Source organism: Haematobia irritans, chromosome 5 (genome assembly GCF_050003625.1).
Source record: "Haematobia irritans isolate KBUSLIRL chromosome 5, ASM5000362v1, whole genome shotgun sequence".
NCBI classification, from domain to species: Eukaryota; Metazoa; Arthropoda; class Insecta; order Diptera; family Muscidae; genus Haematobia; species Haematobia irritans.
This window is the reverse complement of record NC_134401.1, coordinates 102,668,835-102,684,305: the sequence shown is the minus strand read 5'-3', so window position 1 is coordinate 102,684,305 and position 15,471 is coordinate 102,668,835. Positions and strand designations below refer to the sequence as shown.

General features: G+C 30.2%; 1 protein-coding gene across 1 annotated transcript in view; it reads right to left on the bottom strand.

The window, feature by feature from the left end:
- GstE14 (Glutathione S transferase E14) overlaps positions 1–15,471 on the bottom strand; it is a 40,343-nt gene that overhangs the window by 16,275 nt on the left and 8,597 nt on the right. Inside the window, exons 4-7 of the mRNA XM_075311687.1 lie at positions 12,954–13,076; positions 9,963–10,187; positions 4,312–4,725; positions 1,761–2,050 (exon numbers count right to left, since the gene is read on the bottom strand). Of these exons, the coding sequence (XP_075167802.1) occupies positions 1,761–2,050; positions 4,312–4,725; positions 9,963–10,187; positions 12,954–13,076 (1,052 nt within the window). The remainder of the gene's footprint in view (positions 1–1,760; positions 2,051–4,311; positions 4,726–9,962; positions 10,188–12,953; positions 13,077–15,471) is intronic.

Below are 15,471 nucleotides of genomic sequence, written 5' to 3'. Positions count from 1 at the left end.
AAAATTTTATTTCTACAGAAAATACATTTTTTATAGAAATCTATAGACAATTTTGTAATAATTTTATTTCTATAGAAAATTTTATTTCTATACAAATTTTGTTAAAATTTTATATCTATAGGAAATTTTGTCAAAATTTCATTTCTATAAGAAATTTTGTCAAAATTTTATTTCTACAGAAAATTTTGTTAAAATTTTATAGAAAAATTTGTCAAAATTTTATTTTTATTGAAAATTTTTCAAAATTTTTTTCAAAATTTTTTTTTCTATAGAAAATTTTTTCACAATTTTATTTCTATAGAAAATTTTGTCAAAATTTTATTTCTAAAGAAAATTTTGTCAAAATTTTATTTCTAAAGAAAATTTTGTCAAAATTTTATTTCTTTAGAAAATTTTGTGAAAATTTTATTTCTATAGAAAATTTTGTCAAAATTTTATTTCTATAGAAAATTTTATTTCCATAGAAAATTTTGTCAAAATTTTATTTCTTTAGAAAATTTTGTCAAAATTTTCTTCTATAGAAAATTTTGTCAAAATTTTACCTCTATAGAAAATTTTGTCAAAATTTTACCTCTATAGAAAATTTTGTCAAATTTTTTTTGTACACAATTTTGTCAAATTTTTTTTTCTATACACAATTTTGTCAATTTTTTTTTTCTATACACAATTTTGTCAAAAGTTTATTTCCAAAAAAAAATTTTTTTCAAAACTTTATTTCTATAGAAAATTTTGCCAAAATTTTATTTCTATAGAAAATTTTGTCAGAATTTTATTTCTATAAAAAATTTTGTCAAAATTTTATTTCTATAGAAAATTTTGTCAAAATTTTATTTCTATAGAAAATTTTGTCAAAATTTTATTTCTATAGAAAATTTTGTCAAAATTTTATTTCTACAGAAAATTTTTTCAAAATTTTATTTCCATAGAAAATTTTGTTTGAATTTTACTCCTATACAAAATTTTGTAAAAATTTTATTTCTATAGAAAATCTTGTCAAAATAATATTTCTCCAGAAAATGTTGTCAAAATTTTATTTCTATAGAACATTTTGTCAACATTTTATTTCTATAGAAAATTTTGTCAAACTTTTATTTCTATAGAAAATTTTGTCAAAATTTTATTCCATAGAAATATTTGTCAAATTTTCTATAGAAATTTTTGTCAAAATTTTATTTCTATAGAAATTTTTGTCAAAATTTTATTTCTATAGAAATTTTTTATTAATTTTAAATCTGTTTTTAAATCATTTGAAGCAATAAAATTTTAAATTTCCCATTCAAAATACGAAAAAAGTGAGTTTTAAAAAATTGACTCAAATGAACCTCTACACTCAAAAAAAAGTTTACTTGGATCCAAAGATTTTGACCTTCCCTTAAGGATTTTGGTATTGATTCCGAGCCAAAGATGCAGCTTCTTTAAAATAAAGAAAATTTTTAGCGACAAAATTAAAATTAGCATACAGATCTCATTTATTTATTTATTTATTTATTTATTTATTTATTTAGTGTAAAATTAATTTACAAAAAATATAAAAAGTAACATTAGGACTGGTTGCCAGGACCTTCACCTAAAATATTTAATAATTGTTTATTGCTTGTAAGAAAAAATTTTAAATCATTATATATTTCTAAGAATGCTAGCTGGTAGGTGAGATTTCAGTTGGGAGTAATCAATCTCCTGAATAGATGCTGTAAGCGATTTTGAGTAGTTATTGTTGTTGAAGCAGGATAGTAGATGGTTCATGTTTAATGGGTTATTACAGTTTGGGCAAGCGGGGGGTTGCTGATTTTTTATGATGTGTTCGTGAGTTAGCTTGGCCTAATCGTAGTCTGATGAGGACTTTTTGTTGTTGTCTAGATAGTTGGCTCGGATAAATCGGTTTTGAAAAATTGGGATTGATTGATTTATAATATGCATTTGCCCCAATGTGGGTTTCTTGCTTTAGTTGTGGATATATTAGGTTCTTCAGATCTTTCTTCGTGTAATTGTTAATCATTATTGTGGGTGAATTGCTAGCTAATTTAGCGGTCTTATCAGCGAATTCGTTTCCCTTAATGTTAACATGAGCTGGTGTGTATAGGATTTTGGTATTTTTGCTACGCAGTAGTTATCCTTTAACACGGCTTATGAATGGGTCGGAGGGGTTAATTGAGCTTAGCGATTTTATTGAAGAATTGCTATCAGTGCATATAAGAAGTTTTTCCTTTGATGGCTTTAACTTTAGAGCTTCTTCGATGGCTGTTAATTCTGATGTGAAAATTGAGGTGTAATGTGGTACACACAGAAAACAAATTGTTTGAAAATCAGTTGTACTAACGAAAATTGTACACTCAGAATTAAATATCAGTTGTGCCGATCTATTTCTTTCAATCACAAGCGTTTGTCTGTCTTTAATATCATTTGATTATAATTTCAATAGATTTTCGTTTGTAATTGCAAACAAATGGTTGTAGCAACTAATTGCCTCTCTTTTGAAAAAAATTATTTGAATTCGATAGATATGACCTACCTTAACTATATTTCGTAACTGTCATTTAGTAGTTCTAACTGATATTTGGTATTCTCAGCCGAATGCCGGTTGATGAATTCTCAAATGTCATTTTTATTTTAACAAATTATTTACTAAGACGTATTTTTGTAGGCTTCAAATTGGTTTAAAAAAGAAACGCATAGATATTGTATGTAGGATAGGAATGACAATATTAGCTGTGGTTTTTAACTTTTCATTGAACCTGCCGTTTTGAATCTGGTAATAGCTGTGGACCATTTTTGATGTGATATGATATTGTGGGTAAATTTTGGAATTAGTTTTACAAACTCTAGCAGTGATACCTATAACCCGTAACTTTCTAATTTTATTTCTTAATTTCCCTACGATAGTGACCCATTTTTGAACTATGCAGCACTGGACGCCACCTTGGGCAGAAAAATCAACTCTGGTTAACCAGCGATATAGTCCTGGATTTTAAGAAGCTACATTTCAGGTACGAAAGCAGTTGGATGTGCAAAATCTAAAATCTGCACGATTTTATCAATTTGTTCACACCACGAATATTCAATTATTGATATCCATAAAAAAGGACAATATGTTTTTGATGCTGTCGAAGTCAGGTACATAATGTCCGAGAAAATAAGAGGTTTGCGGCAACCATGCTACATGTTCACCGTCAACAAATTTTTTGTTTGCTCTAAAAATCTGGGCGTGAATACATTTTGATGCAATAAGTACAGATTTTCGACAAAAATTTGTATCTACTAATTACATACATTTAGCGTATTTAGATTTCTTTGTACCACTATATCTATATGTAAATAATAAAATAAAATAAAATAAAATAAAATATAATATTTCACTGTGAAGTAATTGAATTTAAATATATTTTTAATTCGGTCATGAGTATTATTTAGGTTGGGTAACACAACCGAATGATGAAGGTAGTCACAACCGATATCATCGGCAGCTCCAACCAACACCATATGTGGTATTAGTTGTGTCGACCGAATCAGTCGGGTGACACAACTGCCAACTGGTAGTTGCTACAACTGCCAAAAGGAGGTTGGCAATAAATTCGATTGTCACAACCAATCTGTATTCTCTGTGTACTGAACCTATTTTAAGGACATGATTGTTTCCGTCTACTAAGGCAAATGAATTTGCTTTAATAGTTTTCGAGCCATCACAGTACCAAATGGTGTATCCTTGGGATTTGAATTCGTTAATTTGTTCTAAGTGAAGTTGCTGGAGCTCCTCTAGAGACGAGTATTTTTTTCTACTATCTATGTTATTTACGAAAAAATGGTGAAAATGGTGTCCACCCATGGAGGTTGCATGACGCGAAATCTGGATGGTTTATTTAAAGAAATTGAGAACTCTTCTATCAAGTCAGATATTTGTGCAATAGTTGTAAGAATTTTTGGTTTCCGTTTAATTTTCCTGTAGTTATTAGCGTCATTATATATTATGTTAGATCTAATTTGAGAAGTTTTAAAAATTTGATTCGCCAGAAGTGATTTAAGCCTTTGCTCGATCGATGGTAAGTCTAGTTCGGCTACGATATTGTTAATCGGGGTGGTTCGGAAAGCTTGGGAAATTATGCGTATCGATTGGTGATAGTATCGTTTTATTGGAACTAATTGTGAATTTGGGGATTTTCCGTATATGATTAGTGCATAGTCGATTTTGCTCAGTATTATGGATTTAAATATATTAGTCAGGGTTCTTATATGGCTCTCACTGTGCATTCCACAAATACTTTTTAAAATGTTAGTTCTTTTAGATAAACTTTTACTGACAAATTTTATGTGATTTACCCAATTAAATCCATTGTTAAAGTGCAGACCCAAAATTCTTAGTTCAGAAACATCCTCGAAATTGGCATTGCCTATAGTGAAATCACCCATTGAGCATTTTTGTTTTCTACATACATGTAGATGCTTGCATTTCTGCTCTGATATCTTCGAGCCATAAATTGTGCTCCATTTAGAAAGGTCTTCGGTGACGGATGTTATAATATTTTGAACTTGCTGTTTTGTTTTGGGTGTGGTATACAGGTAAAGGTCGTCGGCGTATAAACAATGTTGCAATTGTTTATATTTGTTTAAAATTTTGTTTATCTCCTCAAAGGCAATTAAAAAAGAACTACAGAGAGCGGCGAACCTTGGGGGATGCCATTCTCCAGTTTTGTTATGCGTGATTTGTTCCCATTTGCACATACTTTGAAAGATCTATTAGTAAACAGATCTCATTTATGAAATTTTCATTCTCTTTTCGCGGTTTATTAATGAAGGTACTCACGTACAATCTAAAGTTTCAATATTTCAGTTAATTTAAGGACAATTTCTTTAAATCAAAAATGTGTTTCTTTACTTTAAGGAAAATTAGCCTTAGTTCAAAGACATGGGACTTTAACGGAGGAACGCAAATTTACAAAATGTGTGTCCTAAATTTAATGAAAATTTTTTTGAAGCAAAGATTATAAACTTTATTTTAATTAAAATTTCATTATTTTAAAGAAATTTGTGCTTAATATTTTGTTAATTTCGCATCCTAGGTTGCGTAATCTTTAATATCACGTAAATATTTTTTTAAGTGTATGCAGTTAAAATAAAAAACGTCTTCGGGAGGACATTTTTGGAAACGTGCGTCCATCCAACCATCTTGCAGTCTACAGAGCTTTGCCCAAATAAATTTTACAAACATTATTTTCCTCTGTTGGCTAAGCTACACTTGTAGTTTAGTCAATGCATTATTTTAAGATGAAATCAAAAACAACAAAATCATTTATATTTTTATTTGTGTATATCATTGGTGTATGAACTCTTGTTAAATGATAAGACAATTGTTATATTTTTTCTACCATAATTAATTATTTTTTGGAATCATCTCATAGTTCTTATTAATTCTGTTATTGATACAATTATTTTCGTGATTGAAGACTTTTCAATTAAAAAATTAATTGGATCAATTAACTTCATGATTGAATCTGAAAAAAAATTTCTCTGCACCTAAAAGTCTGTTTTCCAATTTTGAAAATGTCAACTTAATAAAGTTAATTTTTGTTTCAAATATTCCACAACTCGTAAATTCGACTTTTACATATAAAACAGAACACATTGAAGATTGAATCTTTTATTTTAAGTACAATCCCTTTAGCATATAAAATGTACCATTCCTATGAAAATATCATCAACATATTTGACATTTTGCTATATAATGACAAGCAATTTTTTCCAATTCTTCTCAATGATTATCCACCATCATTTGGGAAACACTCCACTTATTATTCATTTTTCCCCATAAGAAAATAGGTGAGATATGTAAACGATATGTTTTGACAAACGATTTGTATTCAAGTATTCGTAAAGTAAAGTAATGCATAAATGAAAGAGAAATAATTAAATATGCATTGGGACATCCGGTCCATAGGCTTATGTCTATAGAATTTACAAAGAAATGATGCTAGCATACAAGCATACTCAAAAGATATCTCAGTGGAATAAGACTTAAGGATATCGGATCAATTTTGTAGTTACTGATTCTTTAATTTTTTTACCAAAATTGGGATTTTTCATATATACTATTTGTATTCCCAAATTTGCGTGATATTAAATTAAATACAAAAATGGATCAGAGTACATCCCAAAAACAACATAAAAGTCGCAATAAATTTGGTCAACGACATAAAAACAACACTCAAAAAAAATTGGAAAATACAACAAAATTAAAAAATTCTCTAAAGCCGCCCGGGGTTAATAAAACGGATATTCTCATGAAAGAAGTAACCATATCTGAAATAGTGACACGTCATAAGAATTTTATCAAAGAAGCATTTCCTTCCATAATTTTCCTAAGCAAAAAAGAAAAGGCCGTATATATTGTAGAACGAGTTCCGCCACAATTGCAATACAAATCACCACCCGAGGATGATGGCTTAAATCGTTGGTATAAACGGAGACGAGACAAACGACTAGATCGTCAGAGGCGTGACGAGGAGAATCGCAAACATCATCGCTCCAAAATGGCATTAGAAAATATTCCGAGAACAAATTATCGACGACTCATAATGTTGTGTGTATTCATCATTATCTTTATTTGTCAGTTTAGAATACATGTGTTAAATAAAGTTAATCTATGATATAGAAATTATTATTATTTTTTTTTTTAGTTTTAGTTGTACGAGTACAAACAAAAATTTTTTTTCTGATTCAATCACGAAATTGAACCAAATAATTTTATATGTCTTCAATCACAGAAATGTTAGTATCAATTAAAAAATTAATTGATCCACTTAAAAAGTTAATTGATACTATTAATTTGTGTGATTGATTTTTATTTCAATTTAAAAAAAAAAAATTTTTAATTGAATATTTTTTAAAACTCAATTAAGATTTTAATTGGAAATTTTTTCCTGAAATTTTTTTCTGTGTCCAATAGGAAAGGTGAAAAAAAGAATTTTCCGGAGTTTTTATTGATAATCCGCTAGGGCGATTCTCATACGCACTTCACCAAAGGTATGGGTTGTTAGAGTATTTTTATACCCTGCACCGTAGTATATTCAAACTTTGTCAATGCGTTTATAATTAATCGAATTATTGATCTCAGCCGCCATAAAATTGTGGTGAAATTCTGAGTCAATCTTACGATGTGCGTCCCTCACGCTAGCTTCCGAACGAAACGCAGTTCCGATGAATTTCTTAGCGACTAAGCTTAGAGACAACAAAAAAAAAATAATTTGTAGCATTGCTTGGCTTTAGAATTAAAATGCTTTTCGTCCGTCCGTCTGTTGAAATCACGCTAACTTCCGAACGAAACAAGCTATCGACTTGCAACTTGGCACAAGTAGTTTTTATTGATGTAGGTCGGATGGTATTGAACATGGGCCATATCTGACCACTTTTACGTATAGCCCCCATATAAACCGACGCTCAGATTTGGCTTGCGGAGCCTCTTGGAGGAGCAAAATTCATCCGATCCGGTTGAAATTTGGTACATGATGTTAGTAAAACAATCTCTCACAACCATGCAAAATTTGGTCCAAATCGGTCTATAATTATATATAGCCCCCATATAAACCGATCCCCAGATTTAGCTTGCGGAGCCTCAAAGATAAGCGAATTTCATACGATCCGGCTGAAATTTGGTACATGATGTTGGTCTCTAACAACCATGCAAAAATTGGTCCACATCGGTCCATAATTATATATAGCCCCTATATAAACCGATCCCCAGATTTGGCTTGCGGAGCCTCAAAGAGAAGCAAATTTCATCCGATCCGGCTGAAATTTGGTACATGATGTTAGTGTATGGTCTCTAACAAGCATGCATAACTTGGTCCACATCGGTCCATAATTATATATAGCCCCCATATAAACCGATCCCCAGATTTGGCTTGCGGAGCCTCTAAGAGAAGCAAATTTCATCCTATCCGGCAGAAATTTGGAACATGGTGTTGGTATATAGTCTCTAACAACCATGCAAAAATCGGTCCACATTTGGTACGTGGCGTTAGTATATGGTCTCGAACAACCATGGCGGAATTAGTCCATATCGGTCCAAAATTATATACAGCCCTTATATAAACCGATCCCCAGTTTTGACCTCCGGAAGCTCTTGGAGGAGCAAAATTCATCCGATCCTCTTGAAACTTAGTACATGGTGTTAGTATATGGACTCTAATAACCATGCAAAAATTGGTCCATATCGGTTCATAATTATATATAGCCCTCATATAAACCGATTCCCAGATTTGATCTCTGGAGCCTATTGAAGGAGCAAAATTCATCCCATCCGGTTGCAACTTGGTACATTTCGCTAGTGTATGGCCAATAACAACCATGTCAAAATTGGTCCGTATCGATCTATATTATATATTGCCCCCAAATAAACTGATCCCCAATCACAGAAAAATCGCGATAGCCACTCGATCCAAAAATAATCTATCAAAATTTTATTGCCATAGAAAATTTTGCCAATATTCTATATTTCTATTAGAGGTGTGCATATAACACGAAATTGTAGTGACTCACGAAAATTTTCGTCACTCACGCGTGAGTCGTGATTCACGCTGACGGCAACGGCGTGAGTGTGCGTGAGCGTGATTAACCAACCAAATGTCGTACGTTAGCGTGAGTCACGAAAATAATATCTTCGTGAGTGTGCGTGAGTAACGAATTTCGGAAAAACACACTCACGAAAATAATTCCGCGTACGAACATAAAATACTTACGAGTTGAATTCATTTATAATTTTAGTGACACCCTAGGTGTAAAATGTTTTATAACGCTCTCGATTTTAATCATACTCATGTTTTCAATTAGAGGTGTGCACGTGACACGAAATTGTCGTGACTCACGACAATTTTCGTGATTCGTGCGTGAGTCGTGAGTCACGCTCATGACAACATGGTGAGTGTGCGTGAGCGTGAGTCACGAAAATAATATCTTCGTGAGTGTGCGTGAGTAACGAATTACACTCACGAAAATATTCCTGCTCACCAACATAAAACGCTTAAGAGTTAAATTCAATTACAATTTTAGTGACACCTAGGATATTAAGAGTTTAATAACACTCTCGATTTTAATAATGCTCATGTTTTCAGACACTTCGGTAAGGTAAATTAATCATAAAATTATTCGTGAGTCCCGATATTTTTCGTGAGTCACGGTATTTTTCGTGAGTCACGACGTTTTCGTGCGTGAGTGTGCGTGAGTAAAAATATTCTTTTCGTGAGTGTGCGTGAGCGTGAGTCCCACCAAAAAATGTCGTGCGTGAGTGAGCGTGAATATGATTTTTCAGTCGTGAGTGTGCGTGAGCGTGAGTAAACTATTACTCACGTGCACACCTCTATTTTCAATCAGGTTCTATAGGTAAATTACTCATAAAATTATTCGTGAGTCACGAGGTTTTTCGTGAGTCACGACATTTTTCATGAGTCACGATATTTTTCGTGAGTCACGACATGTAAAAGATTTTCGTGCATGAGTGTGCGTGAGTACAAATTTTCTTTTCGTGAGCGTGCGTGAGCGTGAGTCATAACAAACAATATCGTGCGTGAGTGTGCGTGAAAAGATTTCTCCGTCGTGAGTGTGCGTGAGCAAAATATTATTCACGTGCACACCTCTTATTTCTATAGAAAATTTTGTCAAAATTTGTCAACATTTTGTCATTAGGAAATTTTGTCAAAATATAATTTCCGTATATACTTTTTTTTATTATTTTTTTTTTTTCAAGTGGTAAAGTGTCATATACATATAATCGCAGCAGCAAATATTTATTACCATTTGAGCAATTTACCCATTGAAAATATATAATTTCACTTGCTTTCTGTGACTGTGTTTAAGCGGCTTTTAAGAGGCCGTCACGACGTTGCTATCCCGAGCTGAAAAGAAATCAAGCCTAACGAGAAATTATTTGGTTTGTTTCCATGCATTATTTTTATTCAAATCAAACAAATTTTATTTCATTCTTCTTCCTCCTCCCTAGGCGGACATATAAAATTTCCATATACTTCAAGTTTCTCGCGGAAGGCATCCAATCCACATTGATTAATTTGATACTCCGGCAATGATTTCATATGCCTCATCCAATTCGCTAACAAAGGCCACTTTGATGTATTGACTGTTCCAATAGGAAATATGAGATCCAGCGTACTCAATGGGGTAACAGCAGACAGATCAGCAATCGTCAACTAAAAGCAAAACAAATTTAAAACACAAAACGCATGTAAATGATATGCGATTTTGATTTTGTGATGGATCAAATTTGACATATTGAATTATTTATTACCATATTTAAATGTATTCCATTTTATCAATATAACTACCCAGAAAAAAAATTGGAAGTTCTCTAAAGGCACAACTATTTGATGTCAAATGTTCCAGATAAGCATTAAAAATCATAAAAATAATTAAAATTATTTGTTCGTCAAAATATCACAAAATTTCTTAATTCACCTCCAAATCACTGGATTCGCATCACACCTTAAGAAGTGATGCAAATTCAGTGCAACGGCTGTTGAAATGGTGGGCATCCGTCCTATGACAAGCCCATGTTAAAATCATCGCTTCTGTGCCAATTTTACACCACTTCCGGATCCAAAAAGAACATGTTCACTACTTTTTTGACGACGCTTTTTTTGCTGGGTTCAGTGTGAAAATCAAAAGTTTGTCACTTTTAAAGTTCATTTTTCTAATTGCGCATCAAGGCTATTCTTATGAAAATCAATAGCAGAGGCGTTGCATGTTCATATACCCTCTAACATGCACTCAAGAAAATGAAAGGCTCCCAGCAAAAAAAAAAGCGTCGCCAAAAAAGTAATGAAAATGTTCTTTTTGGATCCGGAAGTGGTGCAAAATTGACGCAGAAGCGATGAATTTAACATGGGCTTGTCATAGGACGGAAGTCCTTCATTTAACCAGCCGTTGCACTGAATTTGCATCAAAACATCCGAATTCAATGTTTTGGATGTAAATTAAAAAATTCTGGGATATTTTGTCAAATAAATAATTTTTATAATTTTTAATGGATTCTAACGTTTGTCGGAAACGTTTGACCTCAAATATTTTCAAAAATGCACAATTTTTTTCAGATTGGATTTAGCATTTTTCTCGACAAAATTTAAATGAATTATACCATTTTATGAATTCTTACTCTGTTTTTAACCTATTTGAAAGTTAAAATTACCCATTAACGGCCATTTTCATGTAGCTCCGTTAGGCTTTAACTGCCAGTTAACAGAAAGTAAATTGCAAATATCTTCTCTCCAGTTAACTTTAACTGAAAAATTTTCGTCAGTTAAGTTCATAACTGGCATATGGAATATATATGCAAGATGACAGCTTCGTCCATAATACGGTTTAAAAGCTGGTTAGTTAACGGAACACTAACGGAGCTTTATGAAAATGGGGGTAAAAGTATGAACAAACCAAGTTATAAAAATTGAATTAAAAGAACTTCCTGGGTAGTTAAAATAAATAACATCAATGGGAGTGTATCTTCTGGAAGTGCTTTTAAATTTTTTTGCTGGGTTGTTATCAATTCGGGTTTATGCGCTCATAAATAAAAAAATTTATAACAAAGGGGAGTTTCGTTTGTCTAAAATTTCGCTGTGGAGAAAGAATTTTTTGTAGGGGTTTGCCATTATTATTTAAATTGATATTACAAATATAAGAAAAAATAAAAAAAAAACTGCAAATATATACGGCCGTAATCTTATCGTTCAGGCCGAATGTTATGTACCTTCCACCATGGATTGTGTAGAAATTTATTCCAAAGGCTGTAATCCACAATGGAATTACTTGGACTGCGATAACACTTGCCTTATGCATGGTATGTTATCTTACAACTTAGTCTCTCTTAACATGGTCTTAGTAATTAGTAGAAAGTCCATACTGACATCACGTACCAAATTTCAATCGGATCGGATGAAATTTGCTTTTCCAGGAGGATCAACAGTTAAAATCTGAGTATCGGTTGATAAAGAGGGCTATATATAATTATGGACCGGTTCGAGGCCATATACACAGAAAAAAAATATCACCAAAATATTCCCAATTACAAAGTTGATTGATGTTGGAAACTTTTTCAATTAAAAAATTAATTGATACTATCAATCTTTTAATCAAACTAGAAACATTAAGTCAATTAAGTCAATGATTGAAATTGTTTAAATTTTCAATTAAAAATTAATTGATACAATTAACTTTTTAATCAAACTCGGAAGAATAAAACAGTTAAATTATGGATATATTTTTTGAATACTTAATTAAAATTTTTTTTAAACTTGCATTTTTGAATCGAACTAAAAAGGTGATTACAGTTTTTTCATATGAGCAGATCTTTGATTGTCGATGTCACATAGGTGTAGCTAAAGGGGTTTTATGTTTTTGTGATCTACCCCTACCAATTACCATGCATTTCTTCAAACTATGTTTATTATCATTGAATTAAACATTCTGGTGTCTTCCCATCTACCCGGATTAATTGTTTCTCTTTTTAATATATCTTACTAATGAGCACCCCCTAGGAGAACGTTGCTAGCTACGCCAATGTTTAACTGACAATTGTGAAAAATAAAAATTCAAAATAAAATTATATTATGCAAAAATTTTGAAATATTCAAGTTGCTTCAAATTTGTGACAGAAAATTATCGAAATAATTGATGAATGGTCCTCAGAATTACTTCAATTAATCATAGGGACCACAACACATTTCCTCATATTTCGAAGCATACATCGATACATTTCCAGATTTTCTCTATTTTGAATTTCCCACTTGTTGAACAATGTTTCAATTTGACTGACAACCAAAAAGGCAATATGGCGGCGGACATTGTTGTAATACTGAAACTACATTTCCTTGAGTTTTCCTTTTATGCAGAACTCAAGCTCGTTTTTATCTATAATTCATTAATTGTCAAAATAAAAAAATCTTGGAATGTAATTTTGTACTCACATTTTCAGAGGCAAGGAATTTATGACGACTCAAATATTTTTCCACCATCTCGTACGCTTCGCAACATTTTCTTTCATGAAAATCGTGATCTATATTTGCATACGTCTTGCGCACAATTTCAGACTGGAATTAAATAAAATATGAATTGTTAAAATTGCTTTTCACTCTTCCAATACAATTAAAACATCATAGAGTTGCACTAATTCATATGAGAAAAATTTCCCCTTGATATACAATGGTTCAAAAATGAATATTTTGTAGTCCAAGACAATATTCATAACTCCGAAGTACTCATTGTTAGAACGGTTTCCACTCGTGTCAAATATAGTGTACCAAAATTCTAGGAAAATTGTACCAAAAATCTACCAACTTAAAAATCCGTATTTTGAAGCTTGTCGAAATATTATTTCGATCGAATTTTTTTATTTCTATCGAAAATATTTTCAAAATCTTATTTCTTTAGAAAATTTTGCGAACATTTTCTTACTTTAGAAAATTTTGTAAAAATTCTCAAAATGTTATTTCTACAGAAAATTTTATTTCTAAAGAAAATTTTCTCAATATTTTATTTCTTTAGAAAATTTTCTAACAATTTTATTTCTATAGAGAATTTTGCCAAAATTTTATTTCTATTAAAAATTTTTTCAAAATTGTATTTCTATATATAGAAAATTGAAGTACACGGATGAAAAAGACATTATATGTTTAGAACACAAATTTTTAAACACAATATTTTTGAGTGCAAGCATATAATGTTCATAAACTAGCATAACATGTTTGGGACATATATGTTAATATGTTAGAACATATTATGTTTGGGACATAAAATGTTTGTAAATATAATATGCTTGGATGCAAACATATATTAATTTAGAAATAGCCTATAAACATATATGTGTTTAGTAGCTTGGGGCGCTATTTAACAGGGAGCGATATTGAATTAAGTTGGTGGTTGTTGCTTGTTATTACAAAATTAACATTTAATTTTTCCTTGGGCAATTGATCTGCTACTTCTTTGATCCTTACAAACTGTGTGGTCCGCTGTTCGAATCCCCGTCCGGCAAAAGGTAAAATTAAAATAAAATAAAAATCATAAAATTGAATAATTTTTTCTACAATGTTTGTAAGAACTAAAAAATCTCGTGGAAGTGAGAAAGATGTCGGGGAATATACAATTAGGCAGAAACAAAATTTTGAGCAATCAGGTCGAAAACCTATATTGTTAGCACCTATATTACCTGTTTATTTTCATAATTCATTATGATTGTAAATATATAAATAAATAAATAAATTTTTGAGCACAATATTGTTTGGGAGAATTTTTTTTAAGCATATAATATTTTTGGGTGCAAAATGCTTCCACACATATTATATGTTCACATAATAACATATTGTTTTTTAGAAGACAACATTATTGAATTTGGATGCAAAAATACAAAATGTTTGGAACTTAGACTACCCAAACATATATTGTTTAGACCAATATGCTTTCAAACATATTATATATTGGAAGAGATCAAACATATAAATGTTTGGGCAATACCCAAAAATGTATATGCTTGAAGCAAAATATGTTTGGGAGTATATGTTACAGAAGCGATTTTTTGTGAGGGTGTACCTTTTAGTTGAAGAGGAAGATTTTGAAAAATCTATCAAAACATCAAGAATTGTACCAAACAGTAAAAAATCTACCATTTTTATATCTATCGACAGTTTTGTCCAAATATTATTTCTATAGAAAATTTTGGGAACATTTTTTTTATTTTATTTCTATAAAAAAAATTTAACAAAATTTTATTTCTATAAACAATTTTGTCAACATTTTATTTCTATAAAAAAAATTTAACAAAATTTTATTTCTATAAAAAGTTTTGTCAAAATTGTGTTTCTACAAAAAATTTTGTCAAAATTTTAATTCTAAAAAATTTTTTGTCAAAATTTTATTTCTATTAAAAATTTTGTCAAAATTTTATTTCTATAGAAAATTTTGTCAAAATTTTATGTCTATAGAAAATTTTGTCGAAATTTTATTTCTATTAAAAATTTTGTCAAAATTTTATTTCTATAGAAAATTTAAATACCTCGTAGTCGGGTTTTGAAAAATCTACCATAACATCAAGAATTGTACAAAAACAGTAAAAAATCTACCATTTTTATATCTATCGACAGTTTTGCCCAAATATTATTTCTATAGAAAATTTTGCGAACATTTTATTTAAATTTTATTTCTTAAAAAGTTTTCTCAAAATGGTATTTCTATACAATTTTGTCAAAATTTTATTTCTATAAACAATTTTGTCAAAATTTTATTTTTATAAAAAAAGTTTAACAAAATTTTATTTCTATAAAAAAAAATGAACAAAATTTTTTTTCTATAGAAAATTTTGTCAAAATTTTATTTCTACAGAAAATGTTGTCAAAATTTTAATTCTATAAAATTTTTTGTCACAATTTTATTTCTATAGAAAATTGTATTTCTATAGAAAATTTTGTTATAATTTTATTTCTATTAAAAATT